At 44.5% G+C, this 17,558-nt stretch overlaps 1 protein-coding gene across 1 annotated transcript; it reads right to left on the bottom strand.

The window, feature by feature from the left end:
* Positions 1-782: 782 nt before the first annotated feature.
* On the bottom strand, positions 783-13,148 carry LOC121193254 (E3 ubiquitin-protein ligase RNF31). The gene is made up of 23 exons (XM_041055475.1): positions 12,951-13,148; positions 12,415-12,561; positions 12,069-12,224; positions 11,400-11,456; positions 10,464-10,662; positions 10,127-10,310; positions 9,826-9,959; positions 9,511-9,683; positions 9,113-9,346; positions 8,835-9,020; positions 8,557-8,709; positions 8,263-8,448; positions 7,401-7,607; positions 7,139-7,312; positions 6,541-6,639; positions 6,082-6,171; positions 5,108-5,222; positions 4,779-4,891; positions 3,754-3,864; positions 3,437-3,485; positions 2,395-2,491; positions 1,192-1,357; positions 783-1,078 (listed from the first exon to the last, which is right to left on the bottom strand). The coding sequence occupies exons 1-23, from the start codon at positions 13,146-13,148 to the stop codon at positions 1,028-1,030; spliced, it is 3,279 nt and encodes a 1,092-aa protein (XP_040911409.1). The 3' UTR covers positions 783-1,027.
* Positions 13,149-17,558: the final 4,410 nt, after the last annotated feature.

Raw genomic sequence — 17,558 nt, 5'->3', positions numbered from 1 at the left:
TGCTGCATGTTAAACCCACTTTTCACAGCACCCAATGCAACGCAAGCCAAAAATCATGTGTAAATACTGTTAATGCCTGTTCACTGATTTAGGTGCAATACTCACATGTCAAGTAGAAACATGCACAATATAGTCTTTTACTTTACAAGCAATAAATAAAACACAACAGAGACATATGTGCGGTAAACACAGAGCTTCGTGGTGTGACGATGCCATTCAACACTTGGGGCCAGTATCATGGAGTCAGCTCAGTGGGTTATCCAGCTATCTTTGGGTTTAACCTCAGCTGGGCTATCACCATGGTAACCTATACTGCACTCCTCACCTACTCTAAATCTACTACTAAATATCAAATCCTGGCAGCACTTGGTCAAGAAAGTGAAAGTGAAATTTCATGAATCAACAGCAGAAAAAAAAAACAGACTCTTAGCGGCTAAAGTGTTTTCAAGCTGGGGTTTCAGCTAAAAGGGGGATGTTATGATTCCATATTCATAATTACAATTACAAATCTGGAATTTGCCCAGGAGTGCAGAGCTATTCTGAGCCGCAGACTCTCTCACTGCAGCTCAGAATAACAGGAGGCCATTTAAATGTTTCAGGACTGACTGAGATGATGATTGCAGATTAAAGTACGTCCACTGTTAATTCAAATGAACCTTTGCTTTGGCTGCTTATTTTGCTTTTTGCTGTTTTAAAGTGTACGATCAGGTAACCCAAAGAGAGCCAGACTACGCTGATACAGGCCCCTGGTGGTGTGGAGCTGCGGTTCCATCATATTTTTTTTTGGGGGGGGGGGCTTTTAATTCAGATGTTTAAACCTCTCAACTGAAACCAGCAGTCTTTAAACCATATTATCATGTCCTGCTCTACTGAACAAATGCTAATGAAAAGCAGCATTTAGAACGTGGCACACTAAAACAGTGTATTTACAGCGTCATGGGAACACGAGCTGACATTTAGAGTTTTAGGTTGAAAGGTCAGCACGATCGTAACTGCAGGAAAGAGGAAACAGGAAGTGAGGCATTCATTATTTCTTGCGTGGGACCTTGTCGCCGAGCGGCACTTCATCCATCAGTTTCTGCAGAGGGAGCACAGAGGGGATGTTAATGGCACCCTATCCAAATAAAATGCAAGAGATGCAAATGTATGGAACATTTACACATACATGCATGCACACACACACTCACTCACCTCAAGCAGTCTGCTGTAGTAGGTGAAGCCGTCCTCTCCGTCCCTTCGGGTGTCGTCCACCTTGTACCTCCTGCAGGCCAGCAGCAGCTCGTTGGAGCTGTAGAGGGGGGCAGGGTCGATGGAGTGGCTGTTGATCAGGCTGACCAGGTACTCCCGGTAATGCTTCCTGGATACCAGAACACACCCCCTACATGTTAGCATGTTCACACATGATGCTGAAACTATGATGACTGATGGTTTAACAGATGAAAGATGTGCATGAGATGTTGTGATGTTAAAGGAAACTTGTTGTTGTTTTTACACTCTCTTTCTTTTTTGAACGTCTCTGTCAGTCAAACCTTCCTCCTGGTTTTATGTGCTTTCACAGTCGGTGACTCTTTGACAGCAGCGTAACACTGACTGAAAACCAACCAAGCACAAGTGAAGCTGTTAAAGAGAGTCAAAGTGACATGACTCTATTTTACTGATGAAATGAGTGCTGCAGAAATGTACATCAGTCTGAATGTGTCACGTGAGTCATTATTATTATTATTATTATTTTAATATGAAATTTATTAGCGACCAGCTAACTGGCAAATTTATGGTAATTACTTTTCATAGCTGAGACCTGGGGGACACAGGGACAGAGACAGCTCTGTGGTAAACAAACGGGGCAGAAACAGCAGCAGCACTCAGAGCAGTCAGCAAATGTCCATTATTATAATCCATTCCATTTTCTAACTGCATGTATGCAAAACAAAAGTTAAAGTCTCCAGGCAGCAGCTCTGAATTATAACATCAGCTTTATGTTTTCAGCCTGTCTGAGCCACAGTAAAACTGACTGTCAGTCCTTTTACTTGTTATTTACCACGACACAAGGTGTAGTACCGACTGACAGGAGATAAATAAACCCAGAAGGTCAACACATGAGGCGCTGATTCTTTCACGCTCATGTATTTCATGTATGAGTAAGCTAGTTTTGGATTTGCTGAGTGAGAGAGAGGATTCATAGCTCTTCAGTTTCTGTACACATGGTGACAGAGCGAAAACATGTTCGCCTTTCAGCACAACAGTTAGCAATCTGCGTAAGAGCTAGTTTGTGTGGTGGAGCCTAACTTAATGTAATCATGTGTAACAAGACACATATATATCGGCATGGGACAGGTGAGTGTGACGGAAGGAAGCATGGAGGAGGAAACGATGAAGTGAGTAAAGGCATCGCACTCGCAGAGTCCAGCGTGTCCGTGCTGGGTCTGAGCTCCACAGGCTGAATCTGTCTGCTGCCCTCCCTCGTCCTTCTGCTCTATCACTCCACACAGACCTGAAGATAAAAAAAAGGGGGAGACGAAGACAGAGGTGGGTCAAAGGTAACATGCAAATCTGACACAGATTAAACTTAATCCACCTTCCCAACTATCAGCAGCCAGGAGTTTCAGAGGCCCTGACACAAACAGTTACTATGTCACTGATCATTTTCACAAGAGACTTGTTTCTACTGTCAGGATTTATATTAGACTTAATTTAGAATAAACATGAAGAGGAGCAGTAGCTGAGAAATGTTACCAGGGTTTAAAGATAAAGTCAGTGGAAGGTTAAAGCTTAATGTAAAACAGTGTCTCATAGACTGAGTCTAGAGACACTGTAGCAGCTAACATTCACAGAGCTCCCCTGTCGGATGTGTTATTGCTACATTTACATTGTTTTTATTGGAAAAGTAATAAAAACAATAAAGAAATGTCATAGAATCTGAATCTGTCAGTGACACCTATCACTCTCAAACTAAACCTAAAACTCTCAAAGAGACGTGGTGCATTTATTTTAGTATTAACATTGCATCTCAACACGATCTCATCTCCACCTGTCTGTCTGTCTTTAATGGTGAATTCTAAATGTTGTGCAAACACACTCAGTTGCCACTTCATGAAGTCCACCTAGCCAGAATAAATGCAGTCCTATAATAAGGTAGAGGTAGAGGTGTTGATTCAGCTGGATGGTGAGTTAGGTGGATGGACTCTCTGCTGCAGTAATATAATATAAAATATCACAAACACCTGTCAGAAGACCACAATCCAGTTCAACAGCAGCACAAACTATGAGCTCAAATATGATGGTTCAGTTCCACTCTGAAATCAATTCAAACCAAAATAAATATCATAACCGTACTGAGGGTAGAATGGATGGATGTGTCCAGTGTGAACTACAAAGCTGGGGGAAAATATCTTTTAGGGTTGTGTCACGTTAAAGGTTTCAAAGTAAAATGGCCCACCTGTCTGTGTTCCAGGAGGAGGCTCGGTGTTGAAGGCCACGTCATTGTTCTGTGAGTCACAAAGAAAAGAAGAACACTGGTCTGTGTGGCGCAGGTTTGTACAGTGGCCCCTGAGGTGCCAACCACAAAATACAGAAAACACAACAAAGCAATAATAGATTCATGTTACAAAACAAAACAAATAGCTTAAAGGGAGTTCATGAACAGTTTTCAGCTAATTAACTAACAGGGACGCCGGTGCTGCTGTGAGCACTACAAACTAAACTCCAATCACCATGTTATACTGAGGTGTGTACTCTGTGTGTGTGTGAATGTACCTGGAGTAACGCCTGCAGTCTGGAAGGTTCCCAGTCCCTCAGGTAGAAGAGGCAGTCTCTGGGATGATGGGCATGCAGTCCAGACACACTGCACTCGTCCACTGCACAGGTCTGACGTGAAGTCGGGAGAAGACGAGACTTCCTGTCATCCGTCATTTGACCTTTACAGTGACTTTCATCCACGGCGAATACATTTCATTCTAACGATGACACTCTGTCATTATTTGAAGGGTTTACCTGTTTAAACTCAGACAAATTCAACATTGTTTGGCAAAAAAAAGAATAAATGATTCTGTATCAGCCTGTAGCATGAGCACTTCCTCACTCTGTCTCTTCAACCTGCACTGTTACCTTGATGTGATCTGACAAATTGATGAAGAAACTGAAAAAGAACATCAAATAAATGGAAAATATCCACCACATCTTCAGACCAGGGTTTAAACTACACGCTGTGTGATTTCTGGGCTCGTTCACAGACAGTCCAGGACAGTTTTTGGACAGTTACACATTTTTTTGTTATTCTTCCAGCTCTGAAGCTGCAGCACATTTAGTTTGCAAGTAAAACATAATGGATCCTACATTAAAGTGCAGAGTCTCAGCTTCAGTTTGACAGGTTTTACATCAGCAGGTTTTAGATCTTCTTGTTTTCCCGTGCACACATGCTCTTTTAGAAAGAACCCAGCTGTTGATTTTGGCAGAGCAACAACCTTCGATATTCCTCTGACAGATTTTTTTGGCTTTTTTATTTGTGCCTCATTATCTTCTTCACTTGTCCAGTTACTTTTGAACCACTGGAATTTGTGCAGTGTGTGTTAAGAGGGCTACATCTACCCACACTTTCTATGCTGATGTATGTACTGAAAATGAATGAGCTGAAGTACAGGACCTCCACAAGACGAGGTCCCCTTTTCTCACCCACTAATAAAGGAAGACATGTGGACCAGTATTTCATCTGATAAAATATAACACTGTCTCCGTGACGACTCCATATTTCGATGATGAGGACTACACTGTGTCAGACTTACAGTGTGGAAAGGGTTGTTGCAGCCACTGCAGAACTGGTACCGACACTGTGAGCAGCAGAAATGCATACAGCCTCCTTTAGACAGCGCATACTGGAAGCGGCAGTTGGGACAGGCTGGAAGCGAGGGAGGGATGAGAGGAGGAGAGTGAGGATGTGACAGGTGAGACAGGAAGAGGGGAAACTTAAGAACATTGTGACATAAGAAGAAGACTCCCCATGGTGCACGCAAGCATATATATATATATATATATATATATATATATATATATATACAAACCCTAGGGCAACTTTCTTAAACCCTGGTGTGTGTGTGTGTGTGTGCGTGCTCACTGATGCCGTTGTCTCTGAGGTATCCAGCCAGACCCTGCCTCTGATACTCCGGATCATTCTCTCTCTTCCATGACTGGTACTGTTCACAGGACAGACCTGCATGCTGAGACTCCCACTGCAGAGACAATGCAGACACATCAACATGCGGTGTGGACCTGGTACCAACCTGACTATTCCCTGATGGAGTCTATGGCACAGCAATGAAATCAGCACACACACACACACACACACACACACACACACACACACACACACACACACACACACACACACACACACACACACACGCGTGGCTTTAATCAGAAATGTCAGACGGACACAGAAGAGCAACATTAAGACTCTGACTTCAGTCATTTGTGATTAACATTACAAAGATTAGTTCAGGCTGATGGACACTCAGGCTTGTGTCTCAGGCATGATGGAAAGTCCAAGGCCCTGAAAGCAAATTAGTCAGCGATGACCTGAGTTGCACACAGACATGTGGCATGTTAAACTTTCACTAATCTGAGGATTACGTGACGCCCAGACTCAGCTTCGCACAGGAAACAGGTCGGTTACTGAAAGTTCAAATAGTCTTTTTTAGCAGTTAAGAACATTTATCATTAAGCTGCAGGAACATTGCTGAAACCATTGCTCTGGTGTCCCTGCTCGGTCACTGTTCCTTTTCTGTGTTTAATCTGTCTGTGTATATTAATGCATGTATCACTGTGGTCAGTATTATTATACATCATGTTGGTTTATGTGACTGTGTGTTATTTCTGTTTCTGTTATATATGTAATTATTTCCCTTGGTGACTCTGTGACACTCTGCATTTGCTTTATGGAACAAAGTTTCATCACAGAAACCCAGTCAACACAGAGAGCAACACAGAGACACACAGAGACACACAGAGAGAGACAGAGAGAGACACGGAGAGAGACAGAGAGAGACACGGAGAAAGACCGCGAGACACAGAGAGACACAGAATACTTACAGGCTTTTTACACTGAGCACAGAAACTGTTGCGACACTGAAAACAGGTAACTTTGAGCTGGTCTCCATCGTAGATGAACCCATAAGAACACTGAGGAGAGAAGGAGAGGAGGGAAGGAGAGGAGAGGAGAGGAGAGGCAGGGACAGGAAGTGTTATTATCTAAAATGAATACATTCTGTTTCCTAGAAAACAGAGTTGAATCTAAAAACACACTTGATATCATTGTTTGACGTAATGTTAACATGTTCAGGCTCCTCATATTAAAGCAGCAGTTGAACCTTATAAAGCCGTAAATATGACTGCTATTCAGTCCCAATCCTGTTCTGTCTCACTCTGTCTCTTAACTAGAATACCGAGGTATGACTGTCCTGTGTAACATGTGTCGAGGTGTGTGTGTGGTCACTGTGTCATTTGTGCATTTTGTTGACAAAGCCGAGCGCGACCCCCCTGTGTACTCACATGACAGCACCAGAGGAACTTGGGGTCTTTGATTAGAGCCTGCTCAGTCAGCTTCTTGTGGAACAGCTCATAGACTTCTGGCTCCAGACACTCCCGCAGCTGTTGAATGGAATTCAATAATAAAACTTTATTCAACCAGGAATTAAAAACAAAATAAACAAAAAAACCTGAATCTCAGCACCCGCTGCTTCCATTGCAAACTCCTGAGCTTCTGTTTTTTATCTGTCTGAAAGCACAGCACTAAATCACTGGACCAGTCCCACCCTACCACAATCGTATCATCTTTCTTCAGATTAAAAACTCCATGTTATCACATAAATATTCTACAGCTTTAATTACAGCCTATACACCGAATAGTCCCAACTTGGTTTGCTGTTTATTTCCCTACAAACCTCGAATCGAAACAAATTTCAGTGCACATTCATCTGAACTCTCTGCTCTGCATTAGGATGCAAAAACTATATAACAAAAATAAAAAAACAGATATTCACAGCAATAGTTTATTTTCCCTAGACACATTGGAATCATGTTTTCACATTAGTTTAACTTCTATCTGCGTGAAACCTGTGCTGCACACAAACTGCCCTTCATCCCCTACCTGGATGTCCAGGGTGGAGAAGTAGCTGTTGAGGTGTTCAGGGTCGTTGATGTTGGGCTCCCAGCAGACCGGACACACCATATCCCGGATGTGTTTGTCCCTTACAGCGATGGTGAAGTGCTGCTGGAAACAATCACAGCACACCGAGCACTGGCACGATGTCAGAGACTGCATCTGAGAGAGAGAGGAGAGAGGGACGAGGAGGTTAGAAATGACGGAGGATACGCTTCAGTGCTCATAGAAACATTCACTGTCTCGGTACCTTGCTGTGGGGGAAGACAGAGAGGCAGATGGGACACTCTTTAGCCAGCACTCTCTTGATAAACTCCCGGTCGTGGGACTCACGTACAGCCTGCACGACATCCTCCAGCGAGTAGGGGGCGCTGTGCTCCAAAAGCAGCGACAGCGCCAGCTCACAACGACCCCAGCTAGGAAGATCGTACACCGCTAGCAACCTCCGACATGTCCGCTGGAAGAGAAGAAAGGAATTATATAGAAGACAGACATCACATGGTCTGGCCTAACTGGCCTTGTGGGTCCTTGTGGGTTTTCACAGCCTATTTTGCAGCTCCCATACCAGACAGTGATACAGGTGGTCAGGAGGCTCTTAGCGGTGCCTCTGTAGAGCGTGGTCAGGGATGGCTGGGGGGAGGCTCACCTTCTACAGAGTCCTCAGCGGGGGGCTCAACAAACTGGAGGAAGTGTGATGGGGAGGCTGGACTTAAAAGTGCTGCTGGACCAGCCTCTCGAAGCGCTTCATGATGATATGGTGCGAGTGCTGAGGGGGGGGTAATTATTCAGACAGCACATGGGAGACTTAGGCAGCAGGGTGATGGTGTGTTTGACTCGATGCAGGTGGGGATGACTCTGACTCTCACAGCTCTGCAGTGAATTATTGCCTTGCCTTTCATACAAACATAGCTCTACAGAGACGCCTTGTGGTAATATCAAGAACTACACTGGAGTCAACATTTGGATGTATTTGGAGTCTTTTCTCTGGTCACCCGTGTGCTCTGGTTTGGTCTCCACCATCCCCTACGCTGCTAAATGCTCTGCTACGTTCACTAGCTGGTCTTTGACTGTGTCTGTCTGCAGAAGAATCTAAAACTGGACTGGACTCTCACCTGTTTGTCAGGGTGATGGATGTCTACTGGAGGCTCAGGCTTGTCGCTCCAAATACGGTTGTGGAAGGGCTCCAGAAGGGGGCGCTGAAGCAGGGCCAGGGCCCCTCTCACCTCGCCACCGCTCTGCCTCAAAACCTCATGGCAATGAGCCTCATCACTGAAGCCCAGCGCACACAGCTCCTTTACCTGAGAGGGTAGGGGTGAAGACAAATAACGATACTGTCTCTGGACAAAAAAAACAAAACAAAAAAGACTGATGCATCTCTAAACATTTCATTGATATGTATCTGTCACCTTGGCGAGCCTGTCTCTCAGAGCTTGTCTGGCGGCTCTCTCAGTGTCACCCCCTGCTGTCAGCCAGGCCTGCTTGGCCTCTGCTCTGGACAGCTGGACCACTTTCTCTGTCTCTTCCTTGGCATCCTCAGCAGGAGTTTCACTGGACCTGCTCTGTGTTAGAGGACAGTCAATCACTAAGAGAAAAACACAACTGACGGCCACAGTCAGAGAAACACAAAGGTGTGATTAGTCAGGATCAAACAGACTTTGATGTGCTCTGAGAGAAGCATACTGACTGTGTGCTCTGCTGTGGTCTTGTCAGAAACAGACTGAAGCGAGGATGTCGCTACCAGCATCCTGATCTGGTCTAACAGCAGAGGAAGGTCTGTCTTTAACCATTTGCAGGGCAGGATGCTGCTGTCCCCAGCTACCCTCATGCTTGTGTACACCTCTTCTGGACTCACTCCTTTCTTCTCTCCGTCCTGATGCAGGCATAAAAGACACATACACTAGAATACAGACGCCCAATGCAGTGTAGATCTCAGCTTAATGAAAGGTGATGAAGGCGACTTGCTCTAATCAGTTGAATCAGCTTCAGCCCCTCCTCCTTCATCAGCCTCTGCCTCCAGGAGTCCAGGTCTTCAGGGGCGGGCTCTTTGGGTTTGATTGGCAGGGCGGGGACCCGTCTGACGGGAGAGGGAGGGCGGAGCTTCACAGGCAAGGGGGCGGGCTCTGGACGAGCCAGGTCACACATTTCACACACTGTAGCAGGAGAGTAGTTCAGGTAGGTACAGAACTGACACACCCACTGGAGAGAGAGAGAGAGGGAGAGAGGGAGTGTGGGGGGAGAGAGAGAGATATTGTAGGTAACATAGGCAAGCCTGATATTTCCACTGTGTCCACCTGAGACGACATTTTACAGAATGTTTGTAATGTAAGACGTAAGACGATTCAAATATAATTTTAACTGACCTGGCTGTCTGGGTCACCAGGCATACCTAGTACTGGTGCAGGCGGCCTGGGCGGGGTGATGGGTGGGTGTGATGGGGTCACTGGAGGTCGTGTGGCCAAACGAGGTCTTTCACACACCTCACACAGAATACTGCTGGCTACATTCACCATGGTACAGCTCTTACACTGCCACTCTGAGAAGGATACATAAACACACACACACACATGTAAATTATAAACACTAATGGCCTAGTCTCCAGTAACAGAGTCTGAAACTTGGTCTAAACCAAAAAGGGGTCTAAGGATCCAAGTTCACAGATAACAGCTAACACAGACCAGTCATGGTGGCAGGCTGAGAGTCATCTGACTTAGAGCTGATGGATTCCAGGCGAGGGCGCTCACAATCCTCACACAGCACATCCTGGATAGAGTTGACTTTAGAGCAGTGAAGGCAACACCAGGTAGGAGAGCTGAAACAGGGGAAGAGTGACTGTTAGACTCAGTTAGCCAACCGTTACTCAGGTTCAAATATAAACCAGCAACTGCATGTGATTTTCATTTATTCTGCACTAAGATAATAACAGAGCTGAAACCCTAACCCTGGTCTCAGTTTATGTGGCCTCTGCTTTGTTCTGACCTGTGACTGCTCCTGTTTTTGGATGATGATGATGATGATGATGATGATGATGTGACAGCTGTTCGACGGTGGTTGGCCCTCTCCGGGTAGGAGTGGTACAGCCTGTCACATTCCGAGCAGAGGCCCTGGAGGCAGGTGAGGCAATGGGCAGAGATTCGGAATATTCCGCAGATGGAGCAGTTCTCTGAAACAGAGGTAACAATACAGCGCGTGGAAGCGTGAGTAACCTGTTATCCTGTTACACAACAGGTGAGCTTTTGGAACACAAAAGCAAGCACAAATAACTCCATGGAAAACAAAGCAGTCAGTGCAGTGAAACAGCGGTTTCTGTCCTCACCTGGGTGTTTGTTTGATGAGGTGGAAAAGACCTGGATGGACTTGAGACTTTGGTGGTTGGAGGACAGGGAGTGGCCACGGCCACTCTCCCTGGAGGAGTGATGGTGGAGGGGGAAGGCTAGAGACTTGGTCTGGCCGTCGGAGTGACACGAAGCGGAGGAGGAGTGGTAGACCACAGCATCGGTATTGAGACCCACATCCTAAGAAGAGAGAGGAGTGGCACAAAAGATGACTGGGACAATGGACAGCAGTTCACCAACAGAACAGGGTATATCATTTTAAGACGGGTCTCAGATTGAATTCAGTATTCACATAAACAATTTCACTTTTAACTGGAACATCAAGTTGCCTGTGCTAGAATGTACTGTACAAGCCCCCTTAGATCCTCAGTTCTAAGGGCTTGAATACGAGAGCAAGGTGGAAAATGAGGCTCAAAGATGAAGAGGAATCAGTGCCTTTTGTTTTGGAAAAACCACTCAGACATAGCGATCACAGTCGGATTTGCCCATGAAAGACTTTTTCCAATACACATTCATTTTAAATCATTAAGAAAGAAACAAGCTTTAAAACAATGGCCTGTTTAAAATACATTTTTTAATGGTCACTAATGTTTTTTTTTTGTGTGTCAGAAGAATTTAAGTCACTTTGTTGAATGACAAATAAAAAAAGTCTAAAAGAGTTGGATCAGTAAAACACTCTCCTGTGGTTAGCGTGTGCAGTGTGACAACAGGAAGTCAGCCAGCTGGAGAAGGATTCTATTGTCCATGTTCTCTGGGTGGAAAACCTGAGAAGACTTCCTGCTTTCAGTCTATAAAGAGCAGTGCAGCAGAGGTTTTCTGTCCCTGTGATCCAGTATTTATTGAACCATAACATAGTCTTTAAATCAAACATGTAAGTGAAGAGATGGCAGATATGAACGTGGTATGATGGACTCTACCTTGTGTCTCAGAGTAGGGATGATTCTCTCATAGAACTCGGGGTGGGGGTGGGCCTCCTGGGTTCAAACCAAGTGACAGGTTACATCAGTGTGTTTTTTTTTTCAGGTCAAGCAGAAAGTACAGAACCATGCAGATATACATGTGCAAGTACCAGAGCAGCCCCACAGAATGAAGCAGCTTCAGTTACACTGAGGTCAGTATTACTGAGTGGGGGGGGGGCTAACCCCAAACCAGCTTGTGTCAGGATGGCTGGTGTAGCACAGCTGTAGCTGCATTTATACAGCTCAGGTGGTGCAGTTTCAAAGCCTTCTTTGGTGCTCCAGCAAACAGCGAGGGGGGGGGGGGGGGGGGGGGCAGTCTGACATAACAAGAAGAGAGCAGGGGCAAACACAAATGCTCCATTATTTGGAAAGAGAATTTGCCATTACTTTTCCACTCAATCTGTTGAGAGACCACAAGCACTTTGAAACCTTAACAATCTCAAATAAATGCCTAACCCCCAACCTTTACCCTGACCCGAACCTAAACCTGATTCTAACCTAAACCTTAAAACCACGCCTTAAGCCTCAAACAGCTCTTTCAAATTGTGAGGGCCGACCACAACGGTTGGTTTCAAACCAAACTTTGTCCACACAACCACAGAAAGACATGCAGACGTGCACACACACCTTGATGAGCATTTCTAGTTCCATCCTCAGACTCATCACTTCGAGCGTGACGGCAGCGACTCGGCCCACATCAGGATCTGTGACGTCATCAGGGAAGCTGAGCCCATCCGGCTGCTGATTGGAGTAACCATAGAGACAGAGCACTGCTCGTCCTCCCTGGGAGTGGAAACAACAAACAGGGTACAAAGGAAATTAGTCCCAGGGTTTGAGAGTGAAAGGGACAAGATTGAGAGGAGATTGTGGTAGTTTCAGGATCAGGATCAGGACATCAGACCCCTAGAGCAGCACATTTTTATTAAGGCACCTGTAATGCTCTACTATACTCTGATTTTTTTTTTTTTGTTACCTGAATAGCATCGACAGTGGCCCTGAACACTGGGTTGTTGTGTTTCACTGTCCTCCAGAACTTTGGCCTGTTGGGGTTTGTCAGGTTACAGCCGTACTTCTCCAGGATGTTCAGTGCTGTGGACAAACGCTGGAGGGAAGCGAGGGTCTGAGGAAGCAGAGAGAACAGCAAAACCGTTTTAAGGTTCAAGTTCAGTCTGAAACAGAAAATGCAACTCATCTCGCACCCAGCCACAGGACAGTCTCTTCTATCTTGTCATCTAGAGGAAAGAGAATGTGTCTTTCTTTCTTGTGAATAACAAACTCTAAATGTTTGAGGGCTTTCTGTAAATCAGAGTATCTCTAACCCACACCCCCAGTCTGGTCTGATTGACTGGACTCCAGGTTTCTGAACTCCTGACTCAATATGGACAAAATGATTTGTGTGTTATGAGTTAAAACAGAAAGCGCCGACTCATGTCTCTGTCTGGATGGATGTTACACAGGTATTTCCAGGTGGGGAACACTGTGCGTGTGCACCTGTTCTCTCTCTCTCACCTCCTTCCTGTTGCTGCCGAAGCTGTTCTCTATCACCATGGTCTCGGCGGAGATGTGGCGGTATTTGGAGCAGGGCGGTAAAGGCAGATTAGCCATAGCCATCACCCCGACCCGCACCTCCACCACCCTGCCCCCAGAGTACAGGCACACTTCAGCCCGACTCCGCACCTCCTGCAGCTGCTCCGACAGAGACGGCATTCTGCACACAGACACACACACACACACGTACACTCACACAGTGTAAGAGACATGGCTTCAAGCAGACATTCTGACTCGTCGCAGTAGCAAAGGCACAGTTCCAACAAATAATGAATGAATGAATGATGGCTGAGTTCCAGCAACTATTGCAAATGTAGCACAAATGTTGTTTGTCACACCTGTGTTTGACAAGTCAGAATGTTGGCAGCATATAAAGTACAAAGATACAGACGTCAGATCCTCACACTTCCATCAGATGGCTGTAGATATACCTTCCACTGCAGGAAAAGACTCCCGGGTCAGACCACACCCATCTTTGAACTGGCCTTCATTTGGATCTCAGCCACACACCTGAAAAAGTTTCATGACTGCATCGTTCACAGTGGTGACCCAAGGTTGTGATGCTGTGGTAAAATCCCTCCACAGACACACACACAGACAGATGAGGTGTATATGCTCCTACACAGAGTCAGGCTCCACCTGGGATAACTACAGTGATTCCACGTGCTTTAATGATTGATATGAGTGTATGATTAGCTTTACCTCAGTGAAATCTGTGGTGCTGGGCTCGTGCTCTGACCGGGTCAGGAGTCACTGCTGTCATCACTGCATTGTAACTGCAGGCTAGTGTTCCTTCACTGTGCAGCGGGGTCAGTGACCACAGACCACACGCAGGAACAGTGTGCTCGTGTCTGCAGGTCTGACCGGGTGACAGTGAAGGTGTCGGTGGATGCTTGTCGGTGGTGTTCCTACCTCTGCTCTCCAGGAACAGCGGTGAATCCCCCTCCCTCCTCCCCGGGGAGCTGCTCCTCGCGGTTCTCCGTCAGCACGTCGGTTTAGTCCGCACCAAGCTGCGGACTACGGTCTCCTGAAAACACCGTCATGCAGCTCGCTCGGTGCTCCGGCGGTGAAGTGAGCCATGGAACGGTACTGAACAATGTCCGGTGTGTGTGTGTGTGTGTGTGTGTACTCACACACCCGCGCTCTCTCTCTCCTAAGGCTCGAGCTAAACATGGACGCAGCGTCGGTGACGTCACCCGCTGCTTTCTGAATGGACGTGTAGTGACTGTGTAGAACATTACGTCATATTTACCGGTCAGCATCTTCTAAACAAAAAAAAAAAAAAAAATCACACTGTATTTACAACAAAGATTTATCATTTATAGTTATTTTATCGATTGGAGGCAAATTCAGATTGAATCTGTTTCTTTTTATACCATAGAAGTGACATATATGCCTTTTCTCTTTTCTTATATATCATTATAAACGAGCTTTTCCTTGTTTGAACATTTTAAATGTTATCTCCTGATATCTTAACCTAGATATACAGCCTGTGATTAGGACTCTGATATTTAATCCACGCTATTCATCATTTTTAGCTTTAGTTCAGCAAAAAAGATCCACGATTCCCTCTAATCCAAGGAAAAGAATTACTTTATATATTAGAGATATATTAAACGAATTCAAAAGGATCTTTCTATGGGTCACTTGTCCATTTTATTGTTTACCTTCTTGAGAGTCGATTGGACACCACTTCCATCACTCAGCATATCTGTGACCAGGATTTTTTAAAATAAATTTCAGTACACAAGCTGTGAGTCCAGGCCCCCACTCCTACCCTACCATTGCAGCTCTACCCCTCAGAAATGTTAGAGCAAACACCAGAAACAAAGGCTGTACATTTTTTAATAAGTCAGATTTTCTATGTCTAGGCTTAAGCTGTAGAAACTAAACTCACCCCCAAGTCCCTAAACACTAAATGACACAGGAGAAAAGTAGGTCACATGAACACATTTATTTGTTTTGCATATTGGTAACTGAATCAAAAGTCCCTATAATTCACTAGCAACATGTTGACTTAGAAATAATGAATGAGACTAATCATCACACAGACTACTGTTAAACAAAGTAAATGAGGATGGAAGAGTGGAACATCAAGGAAAGATTAAAAGAAAGAAAGCAGGCAGGAGGGATGAAGAAGCAGGTTTTGGAGTGTCTGTTTTGTCTGTTAATCTAACTGTACAAAACCTAAGTGATCACAAGAACACATTCAAATGAAGACTTGTGTGACCTTTTCCAGGTGATTGTGCGGAGATGAGGTTGTGCATAGGAAGCCAAAGCAGTGTTCATATGGTCCCTGATCTCAAGCAGTGACAAACTAACAGTTTTTTTCTACTGCAGAGCCACATCTGATCAAACAAAAGCCGGGCAGAGCTGTGCTGGTCCAGAGCGGAGACGTTCCTTCCACATGTGGACAGATGTGAACAAGGGATATACCGTAAGCGCTCCACCTCTGAATCATCCTCATGTGAGCAGAGCACGCCTGGGCTTCTCGCTCCCTGGCTGCAGTCTGTAGCTTCTGTAACTTTAAAATATATTTCCTAGTGTTTATATTTCCTGTTGGACAAGGTACCTTAAGAGCTTTACTCCACTTTAGATTCATTGTGCTTCACAATGTCCAAATACTCTCCATCAGCCATGATCGCAGAGACAGCTTATACATGATCAAACAATGCTAATATTTTGTGGTCCTGAACCCACATTCTTCTTTTTTTTTTTTTTTTTTTTTTGTAAGTGTTATGTACAACATTTTTATCAGTGTTGTCCCCTTCAGTTATCTAATGCCAGTTAGTGAGGAGGCACATTGTTGGTGTTACATAGAATATCAAGAGTATGCCTGCTGTGATTTTTTTTTACAGCTTCTCCACTTTGACTAGGAACACTCCAGTTTGTACTATATGAAAACCTTTTTTTGTCTAATTGCTTAATTTGACAAAAAAAAAAAACATCTATTCCTTCAGGTTTAAGTCATTTTGAGAGTTAAGATTAAGTTATCTTGGGATCAAGTTTTGGTCATAGTGTTGCTTAAACCAGACTCAGGCGACGGGAGTTATAAAATCCTAACCAATGATAAAATCGGGTTACATCATAAGCAGGGAGCAATACATCGCCTCGCACGATCTCATGTGTCTACGACAACTTGCTGTGTGTGGAAAAAGTCTCTTTTGATGCACACTGCATTTCTAAAGCTGCTGCACAGAAGATGATGTTGACTGGTCATCATGTACCTGCTGTGGATCATTATTCACACGCTGTGGAGGAGATTGTCTATGTTCTGTTTAATGAACCCCTACTCAATGTTCTGTTTTGTACTTTTAGTACAGTGCTGCATTTCATATACATTATACTGCTGCAGCACCAACTGTTCCAAGCTGAACGCACTACTGAACTTGAAGCCACTGCTTTCCACAGAAAGTTTCATTTGCTGAAATTAAAATGACATCGTGGCACAGTGAGGTTAGAACTGTTAGCTATGCTTGCGTGAAAACTACTATGACTGACACTTAGGCTGATGAGAGAACAACACAAAAGCTGTGAAGGTATGCAAACCCCCCGAGGACCTGAGGGTTCGCATATCAAACATATCCACTAAACAGAGAAAAACAAGAGAGAAAACAAGAACAAAAACAAAAGAAAAATCTGGCCATAATGTACAGGTTTTTTTTCACCTTCTCATAAATTTTCTATTTATGAAAAGGCACACATTTTTTTAAAATGTTTTGAGATGTTAACAACAACACACAGCTCAAGTTTCTTTTATAAAAACGCAAGAAATTGGTGTTAACTGACAACAACAAAAAAAAAATATATGACATCTTCATCTAGAGATGTCATATACTCAGGAACGCAGTTATAATTCATGTTCCACTTTGTTACTGACCGCATCACCATACACTCACTCTGCACTCTGTGTGAGTAATCATTTATGCACACAGTTAAATGTGTGTTTGAACGTGTCAGCATGCATTCAAATTAATGCACAACTGCTCTAATGAAAAGAGATATATATTGAATAAGATTACACAGAGTGCTATAGAGGCATCAGGTCCTTTCACTCAAAGTCTTGAGAATGCCTGTAGAGGTCACTGTTATACTACCTTTACAATACAGTCAGCACCCAAGCAAAAGAAGTCACACAGACACACACACTCTCTTTATCTTTCTCCGGTCATCATACATGAACACGTGCTGGATACAACAGTACGAACAGTGCGTGGAGGGGCCGCCTCCTTCAGTGGGCTTCACAGGTGCAGCCTCTGCATGACTGAAGGCCTGTAAGGGTGAACATGCACCTCCTCCCTCAGAGGATCATTTGTTTATAACCACTCGGTCTTATTTTGTACCTATTTCCTATTGGGATAACATTACTGTACTGGAGAACCAGTTGTCACTTTGGAATAGTTACAAAAATTATGGGATGTAGCCTCTTGCTCTGTTTAATTCAAAAAGGGCTGTGTTTGAAGATATAGTGGTGGGTGATGGATGAAGCGTTTGCCTTCATTTTCTGCTTCATATAAATTTAACTAACCTGTTGTTTCCAAACTGTCTGTTCATCTGACCTCTTGTGTG

The sequence above is a fragment of the Toxotes jaculatrix genome, chromosome 14, assembly GCF_017976425.1.
Source record: "Toxotes jaculatrix isolate fToxJac2 chromosome 14, fToxJac2.pri, whole genome shotgun sequence".
Taxonomy (NCBI): domain Eukaryota; kingdom Metazoa; phylum Chordata; class Actinopteri; family Toxotidae; genus Toxotes; species Toxotes jaculatrix.
Note: the sequence above shows the minus strand (reverse complement) of the source record. Positions and strands in the feature narration are given on the sequence as shown.

Excerpts from the sequence above, each read along its gene's own strand:
- LOC121193254 (XM_041055475.1), bottom strand. The coding sequence starts at position 13,148 with ATGCCGTCTCTGTCGGAGCAGCTGCAGGAGGTGCGGAGTCGGGCTGAA. Across the intron at positions 9,347-9,510 it reads CTGGTGACCCAGACAGCCAG|TGGGTGTGTCAGTTCTGTAC; the intron begins GTCAGTTAAAAT and ends CTCTCTCTCCAG. Across the intron at positions 1,079-1,191 it reads ACTACAGCAGACTGCTTGAG|AAACTGATGGATGAAGTGCC; the intron begins GTGAGTGAGTGT and ends CTCCCTCTGCAG.